The 20,939-nt window shown below is 43.0% G+C and overlaps 1 protein-coding gene across 1 annotated transcript in view; it reads left to right on the top strand.

The window, feature by feature from the left end:
* The first annotated feature begins 3,285 nt into the window (after window positions 1-3,285).
* CHRNB4 (cholinergic receptor nicotinic beta 4 subunit) overlaps window positions 3,286-20,939 on the top strand; it is a 19,499-nt gene continuing 1,845 nt past the window's right edge. The window contains exons 1-6 of the mRNA XM_074285267.1: window positions 3,286-3,577; window positions 6,602-6,646; window positions 12,099-12,247; window positions 15,499-15,543; window positions 16,583-16,692; window positions 17,636-18,599. Of these exons, the coding sequence (XP_074141368.1) occupies window positions 3,505-3,577; window positions 6,602-6,646; window positions 12,099-12,247; window positions 15,499-15,543; window positions 16,583-16,692; window positions 17,636-18,599 (1,386 nt within the window). The 5' untranslated portion in view covers window positions 3,286-3,504. The remainder of the gene's footprint in view (window positions 3,578-6,601; window positions 6,647-12,098; window positions 12,248-15,498; window positions 15,544-16,582; window positions 16,693-17,635; window positions 18,600-20,939) is intronic.

Raw genomic sequence — 20,939 nt, 5'->3', positions numbered from 1 at the left:
GTCCTTCTCAGCTCTAAATCTATGATTCTAGGACCCTAAAAATTTTTATTAAGCAAAACCCTATTCTAGATACTGTGGACAGAAGACCAACAACAAAGCACTCTAAACTGAATACTGCAAAATTATAAATACGTAAAATTATAATAACTAATCTTGGATACAAGAAAAGATATGAGAAAACATTTCCTTTGCTCCAAGGCAGATGTGGAAGATCATGGATATAAAGCATGGCATATCATAGCAGGCTTTCAAAATATTGGTTAATTTTCTTAAACTTTTACCCACTTCTTTTTTCTTTTTTATAATAAGAAATAATTTCTTGGAAGGTTATGGGGGAATCAATATAATGGGAAACTTATGCAATGTAAAACCAAAAAAAGAACAATCAAGGTAATTTTTGAGATACTTATATTTATTTTTAACACTCATTTAAAATACTTTCCATTCCAAATTTTCTCTCTCCCATCTGTTCCTTCCCCATCCATTGAAAAGGCAAGAAATATTATATTCATTACTTATATGAAATCATGCAAACACATTAGAACAAAAGGGAAAAATCACAAAAAAGAAAAAAACAAAAAAGTGAAAGTAATCTACTTTGACTTTCAGACTCCATAATTCTTTCTCTGGATGTGGATAGCATTTTCCATCATGTGTCTTTTGGAGTTGGCTTTTATCATGGCACTGCTGAGGAGAATGAAGTTTCCCACAATGTTGCTGTTAAGATATACAATGTTATCCTGCTTCTGCTCACTTCATTCAGCATCAGCCCATGTAAATTTTTCCAGGTTTTTCTGAAATCAGTCTGTTCATAATTTCTTATAGGACAATAATATTCCATTACATTCATATGTCTTGATGTATTCAATAATTCTCCAATTGATAGTCATCCCTTCAATTTCCAGTTCTTTGCCACCACAAAAAGAACTGCCATGCATATTTTTGTATATGTGGGTCCTTTAAATAATATTTGTAAATCATTTTGCAAACCTTAGTTTGTGCTGCTACCCATTATTTTTATAATAGCTGGTCAGCCTGGCTGTTTCTAAAATGTCAGATACTTTAGAGGAAGACCTCTAGTATATCAGGTAAGACTTCTTTGGGAGACCCATGAGAGAATGGGGACAAGATTGTACTTATTATATATTTTATTTTCCTGGTTCTGCTTAAGTTCTATTTGTATCTATTTATATAAAAATTTCAATTCTTCTCTGAATTTATCATATTCATTGTTCCTAAAAGCACAGAATTTCTTAAAACCTTCCTTTACATATACATACCACAATTTGTTTAGCCATTCGCCAATCAAAGAATTATTTCCTTTCTGTGGATGGCTCCCAGATTTGAAATCTTAGCAACATTTTTGAAACGTCATCTCCCTCATGCCCTACTTTCAATCAGTTGCCAAGACCCATCTATTCTACATCTTACATTTGTCCCTTTCTATCCATTCACATGGCTTGGTCCTGAGACAAACTGATCTCTGACCCAAACCCCATTCCTCCCAGCGATACCATTTCTCTGGTCAGAAAATATCAGCAGCTGCTGATTGCCCAAAAGATCAACTAAAAACTCTCTAATCCTGACATTCAAGACCTAACGCAATCTGAACCCAGCTTATCTTTTGCTCCTTAAACCAACTAACTTTATAAAGTGTTCTCTCATCTCTTATTGCCTTGTGCAGACTGGTCTCCCACGGATAGATCAGGTTCTTTTATATCTTGCTGACTGAAATCTTTCCCTTCCTTCAAGGCCTAGCTCAGGTGCTTCAATACTTACTAAGCATTTGTTAAATGGAACTGAATTTTTCTGCTTACAGGCTTCCTTATCTGACCTGCTCTCATTCAGGTGACTGGAAAGGGAGAAACAGCTCCCCTCCCTCCCAGGGTTACTTGCATTTTGGTCCCCTGGGTTCTCACTGGATAAAGAAGGTGCTTGATGCTGTGGAAAGAGATCTAGGCTTGACGTCAGGAAAGATCAGGGTTCAAGTCCTAATTGACACTTGTCAGTTAAATGAGCACAGAAAAGTCACTAAACCCTCTCAGAACCTTGGTTTACTCTTCTGTAAAATGGGTATAGTAATACCTTCAATACCTTTCTCTCAGGACTTTATAAGAATCAAACAGGATGATGTTTTGTCCACTTTAAAGTGATAGGGAAATGTCAAGTGTTGTGCTAGACAAACACTTTACTTCTTTGGGAAAGGAATCTCTGTCACTGGGGAAGTGTACAGGGGGAAAAGCTCTGGACTGGAACCTGAACTCTGCTCTTTTCTCACTATCTGGGTGACCTTAACTTCCCTGGGCCTCAGTTTCTCTACAGAATGACACGATTGGGCCAAATGATCTCTAAGGTCACTTCCAGCTCTGAGTCCCAGGGTTTGAAAACACTGTGGGGCAATTGGAGGGGAGCACAGAGTGATGGGAGACTCTCATCTTCAGGCACAAATACTTGGGAGCTGCCTTCTGAGGAGCAAAGTCCTTCCAAACAATCAGCACGATCTAGAGGGAGGAACCAAAACAGTCTGAGTTTGGAGACAGTGCCCGAAAGTCCCAGTTTTGTCCCTAGGATCTTGGACATCATTTTAACCTCTCTGGGACTCAGTTTCCCCAAAAAGAAAATCGAAGAGTCTTGACTGATGATGTCTAAGACCCCCTAGGACCCTGTGGTTCTTTCTCCTCATCCTTGAGCCACAACAGCTGCCCATTCCTCCTAGTGGAAAGAGCACTGCATTTGGTATCAGAGAATCCGGGTTCGAAACTCGTCTCTAGATGACCTTGGTGACCCTGGGCACGACTCTTGCTCTCAGCTCCTTCTCTTTTAAGTTGACAGGTTTTGTTTCTCAAATATCCCTCCCCAGGTCTAAGTTCTACAGGTAAGATCAACTTTGGACACCTGCCCCATTCCTCGGGAATGGGGGAGTGTTTTCGGATGGGTATCCAGAGTCCTTGGGGCCTTCAAGCCGGTCGCCGAGCCCAGCAGGCCAGGAGGGCATGGGGTCGGGCTCAGAGCCCCTCATGGCTGGGTCTTTGGGCCCTCTCCATCCTCACCCCCGGCCTCCCCCTAACCCCTCCGGTGCTGGACAAACCCCTGGGAGGCCTCTAATGGAATGAATCATCTCTGGGCCCATCCTGCCCGGTCCTCCCCTGCACACTGTCTCTCTGCTTCATTTCACGCATCCCTGAGGCTCCCCTGGGCAGCCGAACCTCTCCTCCGCCCATCTTTCTAAAAGAGGGAGGGGTCAGAGCTCTCCTGCCAGCTGGGCTCTGTGCCGGCCGGCCGGCCCACTCAGCTGCGTCCTACCGCCCGCCGGCTTTGGGGGAGCTGCCGAGCCTGTCCCTCCCAGGCTCAGGGAGCCTGGGAAGCCACCTCTGCTCCAGCAGTCTGTCCCAGGGAGCAGCCCCGGCAGCCCTGGGAGCAGCCCCTGCCTGCAGCCCTAGGAGCATCCCCATCAGCCCTGGGAGCAGCCCCAGCAACCCTGGGAGCAGCCTCTTCAGCCTTGCCATGAGGAAGGCACCCACTCTCCTCTTCCTCCTCCTCCTCCTCCTCCTCACTGTGGCTTCCCTCTTCTGCAAAGGTGAGTCACCTTTGGGGGCACTGCCCCCACCTTTGGGGAGGGGAGTCTCCAGAGCCGGGTTCCAGCTACTTGGGAGGAACTTTGAGCTCCAGGTGCCAGCTCCCTCTGGCAGCGGAGTCAAGGTGAATGGCAGCTGGGCATTTTCCAACATTCACTGGGACAGTCATCCAGAACCTGAAAGGAAGGGGGGAGCAGGGGAGGGAGAAGAGCACAAGGGGGCACTGGGGAGGAGGGAGAGCCACTGAATGGCCAGGAGTGAATAACCCAGGAGAGGCCATGCCCACTACTAGAGGCAAAGCTCGGGAGAAACTCTGGGAGAGACCAGCTCCAGGCATAGGGAGAGGGGGCATATGCTGGCTCCAGGGTGCTCTTTCAGCCATGGATGATAATAATAACTATTACAATATATTCTATAGCTTACTAATATTTATAGTAATGATATATTGATAAAATGTTAATAATAAAAACAATAATAGTTCACATTTATATAGCACTTTAAGGTTTATAAAGGACTTTACAAACATTATCTTGTTTGGTCTTCCCAGCAGTCCTGTGAGAAAAATGCTGTTATCATTCCCATTTTAGAGATGAGGAAACTGAGTCTGAGACAGATGAAGCAATTTGCTCAAAGCAACTAAGTGCCTGAGGCAGGATTAGATCCAGGTTATTCGGATTTCAGCACTTTCTCCACAATATCACCAGACATGATGGGTAATGATAATAGCAACTCGTAATCCCACACTGTAGTGTTTATAAGTCATTTTTATGAGAGTGACTCTATGAGATCATTATTTTATAAAAGAGAGAGTGAGACAAAGAAAGAGAGAGAATGGAAGGATAGAAAACAGACAGGAAGGGAGAGAGGAGAGAGAGATAGAAAAAGGAGGTGGGAGAAAGATGGATTGAGGGAAAAAAGAGCGGTAAAAAGGAGGGAGATAGAGAAGAAGAAATAAGAGACAGAGACACAAACACACAGAGACAGAGAAAGTCGAAGGGAGAAAGAAAAAAGACATAAAAGGGAAATGGAGAGGAAGAAACAGAGACAGACAGAGACACAAACAGACACAGAGACAGAAGAGAAAGAGAGAAGGAGGGAGAAAAGAAAGAGAGGTAAAAGAGAAGGAGTTGGAGAGGAAGAAAGAGACAAAGACATAGACAGACACAAATGTGGAGAGAAAGATGAAAGGAGGGAGAAAAGAAAGAGAAGTAAAAGAGGGAGGTGGAGAGGAAGAAACAGAGACACAGACACAGAGACAGAGAAAGATGAAAGGAGAAAAGAGAAGTAGAAGAGAGGGAGCTGGAGAGGAAGATACAGAGACACAGACTGACACAGAAAAAGAGAAAGATGAAGGGAGAGAGAAAAAAGAGATAAAAGAGGGAGATGGAGAGGAAGAAATAGAGACAGAGACACAAACACACAGAGACAGAGAAAGTCGAAGGGAGAAAGAAAAAAGACATAAAAGGGAAATGGAGAGGAAGAAATAGAGACAGACAGAGACACAAACAGACACAGAGACAGAAGAGAAAGATAGAGGGAGAAAAGAGAAGTAGAAGAGACGGATCTGGAGAGGAAGAAGCAGACACAGAGAGAGGCAGAAACCCAGACAGACACCGAGACAGAGAGAATGAGGGACAGAGGGAGACCGAGATGAAGAGAAAGAGAGAAATAAGGAAAGAGAGAGAGATCTGATTTGTTGGTGGCTTTCTACATGCCAGGAATTATGAAGCTCAGAGTAAGGAGACTTGCTCAGGGTCACACAGCTAGTAAGTCTTACAGCTGAGGTTTGTGAAATCTAAAAGCTTCTATTTCTTAAGTGTTTCAAGGTTCACAAAGAACTTCCACCACCCAACTGTAAGAGATGAATAGAAATTGTCACTTTCTCTACTGGACAGAAAAGGAAATTCAGAAGTGCCTCAGTCCTGAGCGAGCAAGTGTGAGATGCAGAAGGGAGGTCAGGTTTCAGGGTGCCTGGGGTTCTCTCCCCCTCATCTCACTGTCTCCTCAGAGGCCACATTAGTGAGCTGAGCTCCCAGGGACTGCAATAGATTATCTCTTCCCACATCCACACTCCCCCTCCCTCCTTCCCTCTTTTCCTCCATCTCTCCCAGTGAGAGCGTTTTAGATACTGGGGGGAGGGCATACCCTGGCAAACGTTTCTGTTCAGAGCTTGATTCCCTTACTTTTCCTCTGTCCAGTCATGGATCAAGCACGGATGGCATCCTGAAGTAGACATTGGTCCAAGGAAATAGAAAATTGATCCTTTATCCCAGGGTGCAAGGCTCCGCTTTCCCATGAATTGTCAGTAAGTGAGCTGACGAAACCACTTAATGGAAAGCCTTTGGGGAAGCACCTCTGTTCCAAGGCTGGAACTTGGAGAGGTTGGGCATTCGGAACTGAGAATGGCAGAGCTGGGGGGGCCCTCAAACAGGAGAGCTGGCCTTCTGCCCTCTCTAGAAGCAGCTCACCAGTCAGGGAGAAAAGCACTAAAGTAAGGAGCATTTGTCTCTTGGGCCATTCAAGGATGGGGATGGAAGGGGGTGGGCTAAAGGGAATTTACAGTCCCATCAAGACTTAACAAGAACTTCCCCAGACTTGTCTGAAAATGTAACTGGCTACGAGAAAACAGCTTCCTTCTCCATCACACAAGGGATGCAGACTAGGTAACGGCCATTTCTATTCTGGGTTCTAATGCCCTTCCTCCACTCCAGAATCTCTGTTCTATGTTCTAAGCTCCCTTCCAGCTCTGACATACAATGTCCGGTGTTCTCATGTCCTTTCCAGCTCAGACATTCTGCTCTGTATTCTAAGGTTGCTTCTGGCTCTGGTATTCTCTCTTTTAGACAGTTTAATGGCCCGCCCATTTCTGTGGCATCTTGGGGAATTCCCTTCACCTCTCTCCCTGACTCAGTTTCCTTTACAGGAAAGGGGCTGTAAAAGGAGGCTACATGTCAGCATTCCTCTGTCAGCCTTAAAGTACTGTTATTATTACTGTCTCAAAGGAAGTTATCGCTTCTTTTTTTCAGAGAGGAATATGTGCAGTGCTAAATCCAGGCTCTGGAATGAGACAGGTAAGCCTGGTGGGGGAGTGAGGAAAATGGTGGTTTGCACTTAAAGGCCTCCTCCTGACTGCATAGGTGGAGGGGGGAAGGAAAAGGGAACAGAGGATGCTGGACCCGTGGCCTCGGACCACAGAAGATCAAGCAGCTCCAGTAGGAAGAATATGTCCTTGTCAGGCAGGTCAGAAGATCTTGGATCTACTTGCCTTCAGACAGGGAAAAGAAATCAGAGCATCTAGCTCCACCCCACCCTATTTTACAGATGAGGAAACTGAGTCCTGAGGAAATTAAGGGATTCTTAAGGCATCAGGGAGGCAGTTGTAGACGCAGGTGCTCTGACCCCTGAAGCTAGATGCTCTCAGTTAGTTCTCTGAGGGCCTTGGCTGCCTTATCTAGGGAGGATATAAGGCCAAGGTCATTTAAAGTGGCCACAGGGGGCCTCGTTCTAGGAAATGAAAGGGGAAACCGAGATTAATCAATGATTAACAGCAAAGGTGCCCTTCCAGGTACTTTAAACCACAACTGCCAAGTTCTTTTTAGCTACTACTGACATCTAGTGGTATCCTTTATATGGATCAGAGCAGAGAGGGGCAAAATCAATCCCTTTGGGGGCTCGGGGATCCTCTCAACCCCTCTTGGAAGGCTCAGTCTGGCTGGCTCTGCCAACAGCCCACTCAAACTGACAATGAAATTGTTGTGAGCGTGATGTATGTAAAGCCTGACAGTGCAATGTGTCAGTCATTATAATCATATTGTTTTTATTAACCAAACCTGGACTATCTAGAAAAGAGTACTAGGTTTATAGTCAGAGAACCTGCTTTCAGATTCCAGTTCTGCCAGTGTGTAGCCTTGAGTAAGGCACTGTCTGTACTTGAAATTCAGTTTTTTTCCCTGAAAAATGAGGGAAGTCGAGGTCACACATAGTCTCTGTCAGCTCCAAGTCTCCGAGAGGATGTTCTTCACTTCATCAACTTAGGGTGTGACCCAGACGGAAGCATTCATTTCAACAAATGTGCCTTAGAACCTACAAAGTGTCAAGCACTGCACTAGGTGCTATAAGAACCCATGAAGTTTTCCTCCCCCTCATTCAGAAGGTCCCATTTTTCAAATTTGCCTCTAGAAAACCTGGGGCAGAGAAGAGGGGACCTGCCTATCTCCCTTAAATCCTTATCCCTACATGGTTTGGCTGAGGTCTTGCAAAGATCATGCCTGACACACATGGAAAGGTGCCTTCAGATTGGAAATTAGACCCCCATGAGCTTGGAGTGTAGATAATAATAATCTCTGGCATTTACATAGAGCTTTGAGGTCTACAGAACACTTTACACACATTAATAAGAACTGACATTTATACAGAGATTTAAAATTGGCAAAATGCTTTATTGTGCCTCTTCTGCTTTGAGTTTCGCTGCACCCCAACAAAGGAAGCACTTTGGAGTTGTTACTATTATCCCAACCTTACAAATAGACCCCAACTCAGTTTCTCTTGACCACAAGGACGGCGGTAATGAAGCAGTTTTGGCTTCTCAGCCCTAGGTGGCTAATGTTCTCCCTGACTTTCCTGGTGGGCTCTACCCCAGGGTCATCCAACAGGAATATTACACAAGTAACGAAAACCAAAAGAGAGATGGGTCAGAGGATTAACATGCTATAGGCGAGGAGAACAATCCTTCCCAAAGCTGCCATGGAGAGTTCCAAGCTGTGTCATTAGGAAGGATCCTTTGAATCAAAGCCACCTGTTCTATTTCAGTCCAAGTCAAGTCTCTGCCATAAGCTCTAGGCATTGAAGGAACCTGTCTCTGTGTCCTCTGGAGAAGAGAAAAGTGGGGCAGAATGATGGTGCTCGGCTGTGGCTAAGGGCCGGTCTTCCAGGGAGGACACAGAGAGAAATCAGAAAGCAGACAGTGATGAGCCATTCACAGCACAGAACTCCAAGAAGCATCTTTTCATTCTACCCCACTTGGTCATAGGATCATAGAATTTTGCAGTTAGAAAGGACCACAGAAGCCCATCCCATTCAATTCATCACTTTTTAACTCCTGACAGTGAGATACAAGAGCCTCTGTAGGGTACTAGAGGATCTCTGCCCTCTGAGAGTTTACGCCTCTACTCTGGCTTCTCTTCTGAGCTAAGTCCTTGGCCAGGATGACTATTTCATGAGGAACTCCCGCTATTTCACTTCTCTCCTGGCCCCACTTCTCATTTTCTTGGCTTTTCCACCTCCTTGCAGCAGCCTTATTCTCGTGTGGGTATCCTTCTCCTACCTTTCCAATTTCCTTTTGGGTGTTGTCTTCCCTCATCAAAATGTAGGCTCCTTTAAGGAGCTGTCTATTATTTACCTTTTAAGGATAGGTAAGTTCTTTCTGACTTGTATTTGTATTGCCAGCACTTACCATAGTGACTGCCATAAAGTAATACATTGTTTATCTATCTCTTTCATCTATTTCCATCTATTTGTCTCTAGCCATCCATCTGTTCATCCATCTCTCTCTCTAGACATCTATCTAGCTGTCTATCTGTCCATCTGTTTCATCCATGAATCTCTATTTAGCCACCCATCTATTTATCTATCTGTACATCCACCTCTCTCTCTCCTGTCTAGCTAACTAGCTAGAATAGCTATCTTCATGTACCCATCTCCAACTAGCCATCTATCCCGCTATCTCTCCATCTACCTACCTACCAATCATCCATCCATCAATCTACCCATCATCCATCTATCTATGTCTGTCTGTCTATCCATTCATTCAGCTATCTATTTACCCATCTATTCATCCATTTATATCTCTATGTATCTATTTATCATCCATCCATTCAGCTAGCTAGCTATCCATCTACATACACATCTATCTGCCTTTCTCTATCCATTTACCTCTATCTAGCCATCCATTCATTTATCTATCTATTCATCCAGATATCTAGCCATCTATTTATCCATGTATCCATCCATCTGTATCTTGATGTATCTATTTATTTAACCATTCATCCAGCTATTTGTCCATCTATTTACCCATATATCCATCCATTTATATTTCTATCATTTATCATTCATCCACTTATCTATACATCCATATATCCATCTATCCCTCTAAATTTCTATCTATCTATCATCTATCTATCTATCTTCTGATGAATACAAAAGCATTTTAAGTGCTTATTATGTACCCAAAACTCTGATAAACATTGAGGAAACAAATAGTAAAAACAAGTCCTCCCTGCTTTCAGAGACCTCATATTTGAACTGGGGAGATAACATGTAACAAGGTTCACATGCAGGCAAATGGAAATGCTCAGAGATATTACTGTTCAGATGCCAAAAGCCAGGAGGGCATCAGGGTGCCTCGGCAGTGCCCAAGGGTCTGAAGAGCAGAGCAGCAGGGCAGATGGCAAAGGAGGTCTGGCAGCCTGGAGAACCTTCCAGGGATGGAGAACATGGCAGGCTTTGGTAGTTCTCCAGCTTTTCAGAAGGATTGTAGTTGGATGTCTACCCTAGCTAGTGCCATCTGATTGTAGTTGTTTGTCTACCCTAGCTAGTGCCATCTGAGCAGTGGGAAAATCCCAGGAAGGCTTTTTGGCATCAGAAGTCTTTGAACTGAAAAAAACTTTTTAAAATGATCTAGTCCAAAGTCCTTAATTTTAAAGATGAAAAAATTGGGTGTTAGAGAGGTAGAGTTCACATATTCAGATCTTCTGATTCCACATCCATTGATCTCCCTTCTTTGTGTTGTCTGCCCACCCATGGGACAATCCCAGCCCCTCCATCCTACATCGGCTTGGCCTTCTAAGGACAAGGGGAGCCTGGTGTTCTGCACACAGTCTGCAGAACCTCCAGGCACTGGAGCTGACTCAAGGACTCATCTATTTAGGTCATTTGATCAGGAATGGAGACATCAAGTATAAGAAAACACTTGGAAGATTTCTTCAAGAGTTGATAAATATTATATCTGTTCTAAATAGGCAGCGAGTTGGAAAAAGGATGGGAAAGGAAGAGAACTCTCACTGAACTAGCGTGTTCTGGTCAACCCTCCAGCCCTACTAATCTAGAGCAGCTTTGAAGGGTGCCCACCAAAGGACAGGGTAATAACTAGGCAGAACAACTGGGGTTTTACCCCGGGGCATTGAAATTTAGAGCATGCTAATAGGACTGCTACTCCTCCAGCAAATAGAAACTACTGAGTTGAGCAAGAATAACCAGTTAATAATATGGAAATGCTTAAAATGATTGTGCATGTATAACCTATATCAGATTGTTTGCTTTCTTTGGGAGGGGGAAGGTAAGGGAGGGAGGGAGAGAAAAACTGGAACTCAAAATCTTACAAAAAATGAATATTGGAAACTATTTTACATGTAATTGGAAAAATAAAATAATATTGGAAAAAAAATAAAATAAACTATAAAAACAAAAATAATTAATCAACTAGTAGATGGCTGCTTGCTCCCTATTCCTATCCCTATCCCATGGGTAGATTCTTCAGTAGTGAAGTCTCAAACCTGAGATCTTATGTTCCAAGGCTTCAGATCTCTCCTTCAGACAAGTTCTCCCCACCCTCACCATCCTGACGACAAGTGAATTTGATTTGAACAAGTCCTGCTAGGTGTTTGCTCCTAGAGACAGACTCTCCTTCTGAGGATCTGTCCTCAGAGGTCTTAGTATCTAGGATCAGCCTTTCCACATAGCCAGCTACATTGATTTAACATTTATTGATTGTGAGCACTTCCTGGGGACTGGGGATACAATTCAAAAGCAGACTATGCTTTTCAGAAGCTTACTGGGTAAAGAGGAAATCCTGGACTTAGCAGCAGAGGAGAACACTTGGAGTTAAGACTCCACTGATTAGGAATTTCTGAGCTTCTATTTTCTCTTCTATAACATGGGAGTTATAATTGTACCTCCCTCACAGGAACACTATGAGTAAGGATGAAATAAGAACATAAAGTTTGCATTTTAAAATTCTATGGAAGTATAAGACATTTTTTTCTTTCTTTATTATAGCTTTTTATTTACATAACAAATGCATGGGTAATTTTTCAACACTGACCCTTGCAAAACCTTCTGTTCCCAACCTTTCCCCTCCTTCCTCCCACCCCCTCCCCTAGATGGTAGGCAGTCCCATACAGGTAAAATATGTTAACGTATATGTTAAATACAATATATGTGTACATATTTATACAGTTATCTTGCTGCATAGGAAAAATTGGATGGAGAAAGAAAGAACCCCCCCCCAGAAGGAAAACAAAAATGCAAGCAAACAGTAACAAAGAGTAGAAATGCTATGTTGTGGTCCACACTCAGTTCCCATGGTTCTCTCTCTGGGTGTAGCTGGTTCTTTTCATTACTGAACAATAGGAACTGGTTTGAATCATCTCATTGTTGAAGAGAGCATGTCCACCAGAACTGATTTTGATTGCAGTCCCAATCTACATTGCTTTTGGACTTGTGATGAAACTATATCCTGTTTTCTAGGGAACTGCAAAATGGCCAATGCAGAAGAGAAGCTAATGGACTTTCTTCTGAACAAGACTAGGTATAATAACTTAATTCGCCCGGCTGCCAACTTTTCCCAGTTGGTATCTATCAAGCTGCAAGTGACCCTAGCCCAGCTCATAAGTGTGGTAAGTTTCTGGAAGACATTCATGTCATTGTGTCTGTTGAGGAGAGGGGCATTTTGTAGCCAGGGTTGGAGGTAGACAGAATGGTATTTTGTAAACTCTTTAAAACAGGTCTTATATCCAAGCAAAAGAGGCTTTCAGGAGTTCCCTAGAGTTCCTATACCTGGAAAATGTATGGAGTACATACATGGGATCTAGTCCAAGACATGGTACTTATTAGTTGTAAGAGCATCAGAAAATCAATCCAACTGTTTGGATTTTAGATTCTTTTTCCATCTGCAAAATGAGAAGTGAGAAGATTCTCAGAGTAGTCATTGGCACATAAAGTATTGATCCCAGAAGCGTTAGTTCAGGCGTATAGCAAATTGAATCTGTGATATGAGGCTGTCAAAGTCTAGAGTTTCCTGTCCTGGGACCCCTGGCAACTCTGTCACAAGATACTCTCAGGGGCCACACGGAAGACATGAGGTCCTAGTTGCTCTAGCAAGAAAGTAGATCAGGAGGTGTTCCTGACCCACTCAAAATGGAAGGTCTTTGGGGATCCAAAGGCTGCCATATGCACTAAATGGCCTTGACTTGCTTTATCTCTTATGTACATTAAAGCCCTGGGCTGACAATAGTTCTTATTGCTAATGCCAAAAGGATCAAGTGAGATAATAGAGAGAAAAGCCCTCTCTGTGAGCCTTAATGTTGTTGTTCAATCATTTTAGCCATGTCTGACTCTTAATGATTCCATTTGGGGTTTTCTTGGAGTGGTTTGCCATTTCTTTCTCCAGTGTCTCCCCATTTTACAGATGAGGAAACCGAGGCAAGCAGAATTAAGTGACTTGCCCAGGGAGCAGTAAGCCTCATATGCCTTAAAGAGCTTTTAAAATGTTAAATGCTTTTAGTGAATACTGATTTCATGCTTCTTCAGAAAATAAAATGGGGGCAGCTAGGTGGTGCAGTGGATAGAGCACTAGCCCTAAATTCAGGAGGACCCGAGCAAAAAAAAAAAAAAAACAGAAAATAAAAGGGATGAATTAAGATGAATTTTAAGTGTCCTGCTGGATGTGTTACTTGTTTCAGACTGTTCTGGGTGGCCCCACACACAGGGCAGACAACGGACTGCTATAGCCTATGACCAGATCTGGGCAGATCTGGGTGAAAGAGCATGTCTCTTGCCCCTATTTCCATCAATGAGTCTCAGAAGGCTCAGGGACACATCACAGATCACCAAAAGGGCAATGAATCAGTCAAGCAGTTGGCTGCCCTCTCAGCTAATTCCTAGTCTCTGAATCCATTAAATCTTATCAGAGTTTATCAGTCAGGGCTGGTCTGGACTCCCTGCATCTCAGCTAAGGGCCTCAGCTTAAGGCCTGCTTGGCTCAGGAGCAGAAGCCTGCTGTGGCCTGATTGGCTAAGGGAGGCTCTCACAGCAGGGGCAGGGGCAGTGCCCAGGGCCTTTGGCCATCATCTCGGGGCAGCTACAAGTTTCTGGAAGAGTTTGAGGGCAGAAAAAGCTGCCTCCACCTTTACTTTCTCTGACTGGACCTCAGTGTGCTGCTGAAGCCTTGTGGTTGAATCACATTTTCTCTTAGAGTTTTAGTATAATTTTGGAGATGTGTTCTCAAAGAATCATTTTCATACAAGGAAGGAAGGTAGAAGAGTCGTGAATTGGAATCCCATCTTAGTACCAGATTAGTTATTAATCTCAATTCCTTTATTTGGAAAGAGACGATGTCATACTAGATGGTCTTTAGGATCCTAAGAAATAAAGGTCCCACATAAATATAGAGAAAAAAAGATCTAGTCTTGGGACCATGAATCCTGGTTCCATTCCTGGTCTTGCCCCCAGGTGCCAGGGTAATCTTGGGCAAGTCACCTCTCCATTAATATTTATACCCCAGGTACTCATAGTAATATTCCTTTTAAACTTTAAACATCACCATTGATACTTAACAATAAAGCAAAAGAAATAATAATGATGAAGATAATATAACAAGTACTTGTAAATTAAAGCACATCCATGGATAATAAATACATTATAATCCACACATACAAGTCAATCACACTATGACCAATTTGCTCAGGATCTATTTTGGAGAATAGTGCTAGGAGACGTATTCAGAGCAATTCACATTTGATTTCCTTTTTCTTTCTTTGGAACTATCAATAAAAGTTTCTTAATGATGTAGTTTCTCTCTAACCCTAAACTTCCATGGTTAAATCTAATTTTCCATGGTTAATCGTTGGTTGGTCCACACTATATTTGACAAATATTTTACTGGATATGATGCTTCAGTCCAGCTAATTCACCCACTGAGTGAATTCAAAGCTGTTCCTCTGCTCAGTTAGACTTTATTCTTTAACAGCAACTGTAATGTTGATCACTTCCCACTTCAAACTTAGATGATTTACTTCTGAAATCTGTCTTTTCCCTTCTCTCTCTTTTCTCTTGTCTGTCTTGGTTCAGACTTTTGGTCCTCACTTCAAATGACTCCACCGTAGCTTATTATTCCAAATCTCAACTTCTGTCTAATTTATACTCATAAATTATTGGTTTGAAAATCCTACAATAGTTCTGTATTTCACCAGGACATAATAGCTTGTCACATTTGGGATTCAACAACAATAACCTATAGAAGTAAAGTGGATTAAATGACAGTACCAGGATCAGCAAAATACATCCAGCCCTCTTCCTACTGCGCCATACTGAAGGGCATCCCACCCTGGTTCTTGGCTTGAAGCTAACTTCTTTCCCTGTAACCACAAAGAAGGAGGAATCTTTTATGTTTCCAAGAATAAGATCCTAGATGGATAGACTTAGAACTAGTAAGAATCTTAGACCATTTAGTCCAATCTCTATATTTTACATATGAAAAAACAAGCTGACTCAAGTCAAGTGATTTACCCAAGTTCAAGATAAAGAGAAGCTAAGAATTCACAAGAGGTCCTTTGACTCCAAACTCAGAGTTCTTGGTAGTATGCATGCTAACTCCTAGCCAATGCAACCAATTTAAGTCAATTTAATTCAACAAACTTTTATTAAAAGCATCCTAGATGTCGGCCCCTGTCTTCTGTGTTGGGACCACAAAGATGGAAAAATAAAAGCTCGTGGAGTTTAATAGGGAAGACATCACACGTACACAAACTTGATGTAAGGCAGAACTTAAAGGCACGATGTGCTGATACAGACAAAGTAGCTAAGGCAGTTTGGGAAGGAGAGTTCATTCTGACCCACAGAGAGGGTAACAGTTCTTTTCTTTGTCTAGAACGAACGGGAGCAGATCATGACCACCAATGTCTGGCTGAAACAGGTAAGTGAAGCTGGGGCTTATGAATATCAAGGTGTCCTTGAGCAAGGAGAGCCCATGGCTGGCAGGCAGACTCACAGACTCAGTCTATGCCTTTCCCCCTCTGCTCCTTCCCCCAGCTGTGTACCTTTCCGCCTCTGTCTCAGTACCTGCCTCCCTGGGCACCTAAGTCTCTAAGCCAAGTTTTAAACTTGGATACAACTTTCTGTTTAGGTCTTTAGACCACAACCTTTCTCCCTTATCCCATTGCCCAGATTTATTCTTTCTTCCCAAGCTTCCTCATTACTTCTGTTTCTTGCATGGCAGGTGGGTGATCCATAGTTTTCCCTCTCTGTGCCTCAGTTTTCCATCCATAATCCAAACACAGATTGACTATGTTTTCCCCTGAGTCTTTAAGAGTTTGTTCATCTGTAAATGAGATGGGGATGGAGCTAGTGTTGGACTAGATCAGGGATTCTTATCTTTCAAACTTAATTTTCATATGAATTCTAGATATTTCACTGTGATTGATTTCTGGAATAATCTTTAGTATTTTATTTGATACATTTAAAAATCCTAGATTCTAGAAAGGGTCCATAGGTTTCACTAGACTGCCCCAGAGTACCATTATTCTTTTCAAGAATAATAAGACTAGAGACTCACAGTCTCTTAGAGAAACCATCTAGTCCAATTTCTACATTTAAATATGAGGAAACAAGCCGAACTAGGTCAGTTTGAGAGCAGAAAAAGCTCTCATTTACTTTCACTGACTGGACCTTAGTGTGCTGCTGAATCCTTGTGTGAAGTGAGTGCCTAGAGGTAAGTCACACTTTCTCTTTGAATTCTAGTATAATTTTGAAGATGTGTTCCCGAAGAAAGCATTTTGATGCAAAGAAAGAAGGTAGCATTTACTTGAGTTCATCCAAAGTGGTAAAGAGAGGCTCAGAAGGTAGAGTCCCTAGACTAGGTGATAGTAAGATCCCTTACAACTCTACCATTTTGTAATTCTGTGACCCACACTAACTATTCATTCCATATCTCTCCCCCCACCCCCCACCCCCAGGAGTGGACAGACTACCGCCTGGCTTGGAACTCATCCCAGTACGAAGGCGTGAAAATCCTCAGGATCCCATCAAAGCGCATCTGGCTACCAGATATTGTGCTTTATAACAAGTGAGTGAGAGAGCCAGTGCAGAACCCCAATTAAGGGTAGGGAGGAGAGTCACTGGCTGGCCAGAGCCCATGAGAGCAGTTCTATGCCAAGGGGCTCATCTGTGCTAGAGCTGACTGGCAGCACTACCTACCAGCCTGCCCAAGTCCTTCCCGGCTCAGAGAATTCTCATTTCTAAGACCTCTCCCATCTCTGACATTCTTTGCCCTGAGGTCTCTCTCAGCTATGAGTCCAGTCTCACTTTCTAATTGCTGAAGTTCCCATTAAGCATCAGCTTACAAGGTATATTTTTTTGGTAAAGTGTCCTTTAAATTCAACTTCCTAATTTGAGGAAACTGAGGTCAGGAAGGGATTGGATTGGAACCAGTTGCAGAGGGAAGAAGCTAGAGGCAGTGTTAGTAATTTGGAGGCCATTGCAATAGTCCAGGTGAGAGGTGAAAGGGACCTGAATTACAGAGAGAGAATCAAGAGAAGTGATGGAATTGGCAGGACCTGGCATCTGATTGGATGTAGGTGGTGGTGACCTGAATCATGGCTATGAATGCCTCATCTTATGTTCTGCACACTTAAGACTTTTACAAAATCATATAACCAGAACAGTGGCTACCTAGATGGAAGGGTTGAGATGATCACTAAATTCCTATTACATCATGTACTAATTAGAGGCAGAAAAAGGATACAAATCTACTAGTTCTAAAACTCAGAGTGAAGTTCTCTTTCCTAAAAACCCTGCAGAGTCATTAAATAAATAGCACTCAATCAACTGTTCAGTATTGACCAATAGGTGCGTGTTGTGTGCCAGGTGTGGTGCTAGGCACTGGGAATACCAGCAGAAAGAAGTGGGGAAGGACTGTGGGAAATAGAATGACTCTCCCTCATGTTTTATGACCCTCCATTATTTTTATGACTGTCCCTTATCTTTTTCCTCTGCTGCCTTCTCCTCAGTGCCGATGGCACCTATGAAGTGTCTGTGTATACCAATGCTGTGGTGTCCTCAAACGGCAGCATTTTATGGTTGCCCCCAGCCATCTACAAGAGCTCCTGCAAGATTGAAGTGAAGCACTTTCCCTTCGACCAGCAGAACTGTACCCTCAAATTCCGCTCCTGGACCTATGACCACACCGAAATCGACATGGTCCTCAAAACCCCCACGGCCAGCATGGACGATTTCACCCCGAGTGGAGAGTGGGACATCATCGAGCTCCCGGGCCGAAGGACGGTCAACCCCTTGGACCCTAGCTATGTGGATATAACTTATGATTTTATCATTAAAAGGAAGCCCCTTTTTTATACCATTAACCTCATCATTCCCTGTGTACTTATCACATCTCTGGCTATCCTGGTGTTCTACCTGCCCTCAGACTGTGGGGAGAAGATGACGTTGTGCATCTCAGTGCTATTAGCCCTCACTGTGTTTCTCTTACTGATTTCCAAAATCGTGCCCCCGACCTCTTTGGATGTCCCCCTCATTGGCAAGTATCTCATGTTCACCATGGTGTTAGTGACCTTCTCCATCGTCACCAGTGTCTGTGTTCTCAACGTGCACCACCGCTCTCCCAGCACTCACACGATGGCCCCCTGGGTCAAGATACTTTTCCTTGAAAGGCTGCCCACTTTCTTGTTCATGAAACGTCCAGAGAATAACCCCAGCAGGCTGCAGTTTGACCAGCGCCGGAGGAACAGGTCCGAATCCCCCCAGCATGCCAGCTCAGGCGACCTCTACAAGAATTCCATGTACTTTGTGAATCCCACTTCAGCACCAAGGACAGCGGGGGGCCCTGAGAGCTCTGGGGGCCAGAAGGATTTCCGCCTAAGATCCTCCAAGAGGTACCAGCCAGAAGTGCAGGAAGCCATCGATGGTGTGAGTTTCATAGCAGACCACATGAAAAGCGACGATGACGACCAATGTGTAAGTTGGCTCACTCCCGGGGAAGAAATGGAGGGTGGGGGTACTGGAGCCATTCAATGGCCTTGAAAGATCTGATTGTTAAATTCTCAAAGTAGATATTTATTTGGTAGGAACTGGCCAAAAATCCACATTGGGGGCTTATTTATTGTTTTGATTGTTTAGACTTAATAAGGTAGAAAAAATGAAAATGAAACTCAAAAGTATACTGTGTATACAATTATTCAAAAAGCTGGTTGTTAAACATTTATCAGCAAATCACTATTTATATATTATTCAATAAATGCTCTGGTGAGATCAACTGAAGAAAAAAAAAAAAGAAATAGAAGATGAAAGTGATTGTCTCTTCTCTTTCCTAGACCTTTCTAAAGTCACTGTTAATCTTAGTTATTTACGTTTCCTTATCTAGTAAAGATAGAAAGGCCAGAAAAAACATCCAGTCTGACCCTCTCACAGATGAGGAAACTGAGGCACAGAGAACAGGAATGAGCTGCACAGGGTCACACAGGTAATAGTAGAGTGGGGACTTGAACCCAGACCCTCCCACTTTAAATTCAGTATTCACAGTACCTCCCTAAATAACTCGTTTGTGTTTCTTTCCTTCAATATTCTCCTTTCTGTGATCTCTACTCTATATAAATAGTGTGCACGCATGCATGTATACACACACATACAACACACACACACACACACACACACACACACACACACACAAAACCCATTTTGAATTCAATGCTGTCAAACAGAAACTCATGAGAGCTGAAAATAGCTCAGTGTGGAGAAGGATGTGGCAGCCTGAGCAAGTCTTATTAACAGGAACTTGTTCCAGATGTCCATGGTCTAATTTGAAACTTAATTAGCCCGAACACACAACAGCAGGCTCTAATTTGCTGCCTCCTGAAAACAGGTCCACGGCATAGAGGGGTCCATTGTTCTCCACATTATAGATGCTGAGACTGTCTCTGCCACAGTTTAGTCAGGTCTGTTCATATAATACCAGGCAGATTGTAAATAGGAATGCTTACACATGGGCCAAATTCAGCTGGGCGTGGGGGGATGGAAGAATAAGTGGCTAGCACACATGGACCCCAGAAGAGTGGTACCTTGAGAAGGGGTGCTGAATGGAGCAACCTGAGAGAAATCTGTCATTTTGCCCCCTCAGATTTGGCACCTTGAAGTGAAACCCAGTCACTTAAATCCTAGTTACATCTCTAACACTAAGAGCAGTAACTGGTCAAGACTAGGAAGCATAAAGGTAGAAGGGGAAGGTAGGTTAAAAGTCAGCAAGACAAATTGTTTATTTGGGGGTAAATAAAGTAGCAACAATTGTGAGATGGGAACTGCAGAATGCCTATGTCATTTTTAAACACCCTCGGATGGAAGACCTCGGTCCCATCCTCTCTGTCACTAACTCATTTGGTTACCCTTGAGCCAGTCTTTGGACCTCAGTCTTTCCATCTATAAAGTGAGGAGGTTCATAGGTCATAATATTTAGAACTGGATGGGACCTTCTTGTATGGTTCAATCTTTTTTTATTTTATCAAGGAAACTGAGGCTCTAACATTCCATGTTCTATGGACTCTCCCAGCTCTAACATTCCATGTTCTATGGACCCTCCCAGCTCTGACATTCTATGTTCTATGGACCCTCCCAGCTCTGACATTCTATGTTCTAAGGCCATTCTCAGTTCTGATGTTCTATGTGGTAACATCTTTTTCAGTTCTGACTTTCTATGTTCTGTGACCTAACTTTCCTTTTACACCTGATATTCTACATTCAAAGGTTTCCCTTGACTCCAAAATTCAGTATCCTAAGGGTCTTTTCAGCCCTAACCTTATATGTTCTAAGGTTTTTTCTAGTTGTAACGTTAAGTGATTAAGAAGGTGAAGGTGGGGAGTTTGCAATGGAAAAAGCATTAGTTCTGAGGTCAAAGGAGCCTGGATCCAAATCCACACTAACAAACAATTTTGGTATTCTTGGGTAGATCACTGGAAGTACCTAAGTTAGATGATATAGTGAATAGAGCTCTAAGTCTGAAGTCAGAAACACCTGAGTTCAGATCTAGTCTCAGCCACTTCCTAACTATGTAAGCTTTTGTAAATCATTTAACTTCTGTTGCCTTAATTTTCTTATCTGTAAAATGGGGATAATCATAGCACCCACCTCCTAGAGTTGTTGTGAGGTAAAAATGAGATAATATTTGTAAAATTATATAAATACTAGCCACTGTGATTATTTAACCCTTTCGGCCTCAGTTTCCTTAGCTGCAAAATTAGGGGGTTGGGCTATGTAACCTTTGTCTCTTCCAGCTTCAGACCTCTGATTCTGTTATTTTGAGCTAAA

The sequence above is a fragment of the Sminthopsis crassicaudata genome, chromosome 2, assembly GCF_048593235.1.
Source record: "Sminthopsis crassicaudata isolate SCR6 chromosome 2, ASM4859323v1, whole genome shotgun sequence".
NCBI classification, from domain to species: domain Eukaryota; kingdom Metazoa; phylum Chordata; class Mammalia; order Dasyuromorphia; family Dasyuridae; genus Sminthopsis; species Sminthopsis crassicaudata.
Note: the sequence above shows the minus strand (reverse complement) of the source record. Positions and strands in the feature narration are given on the sequence as shown.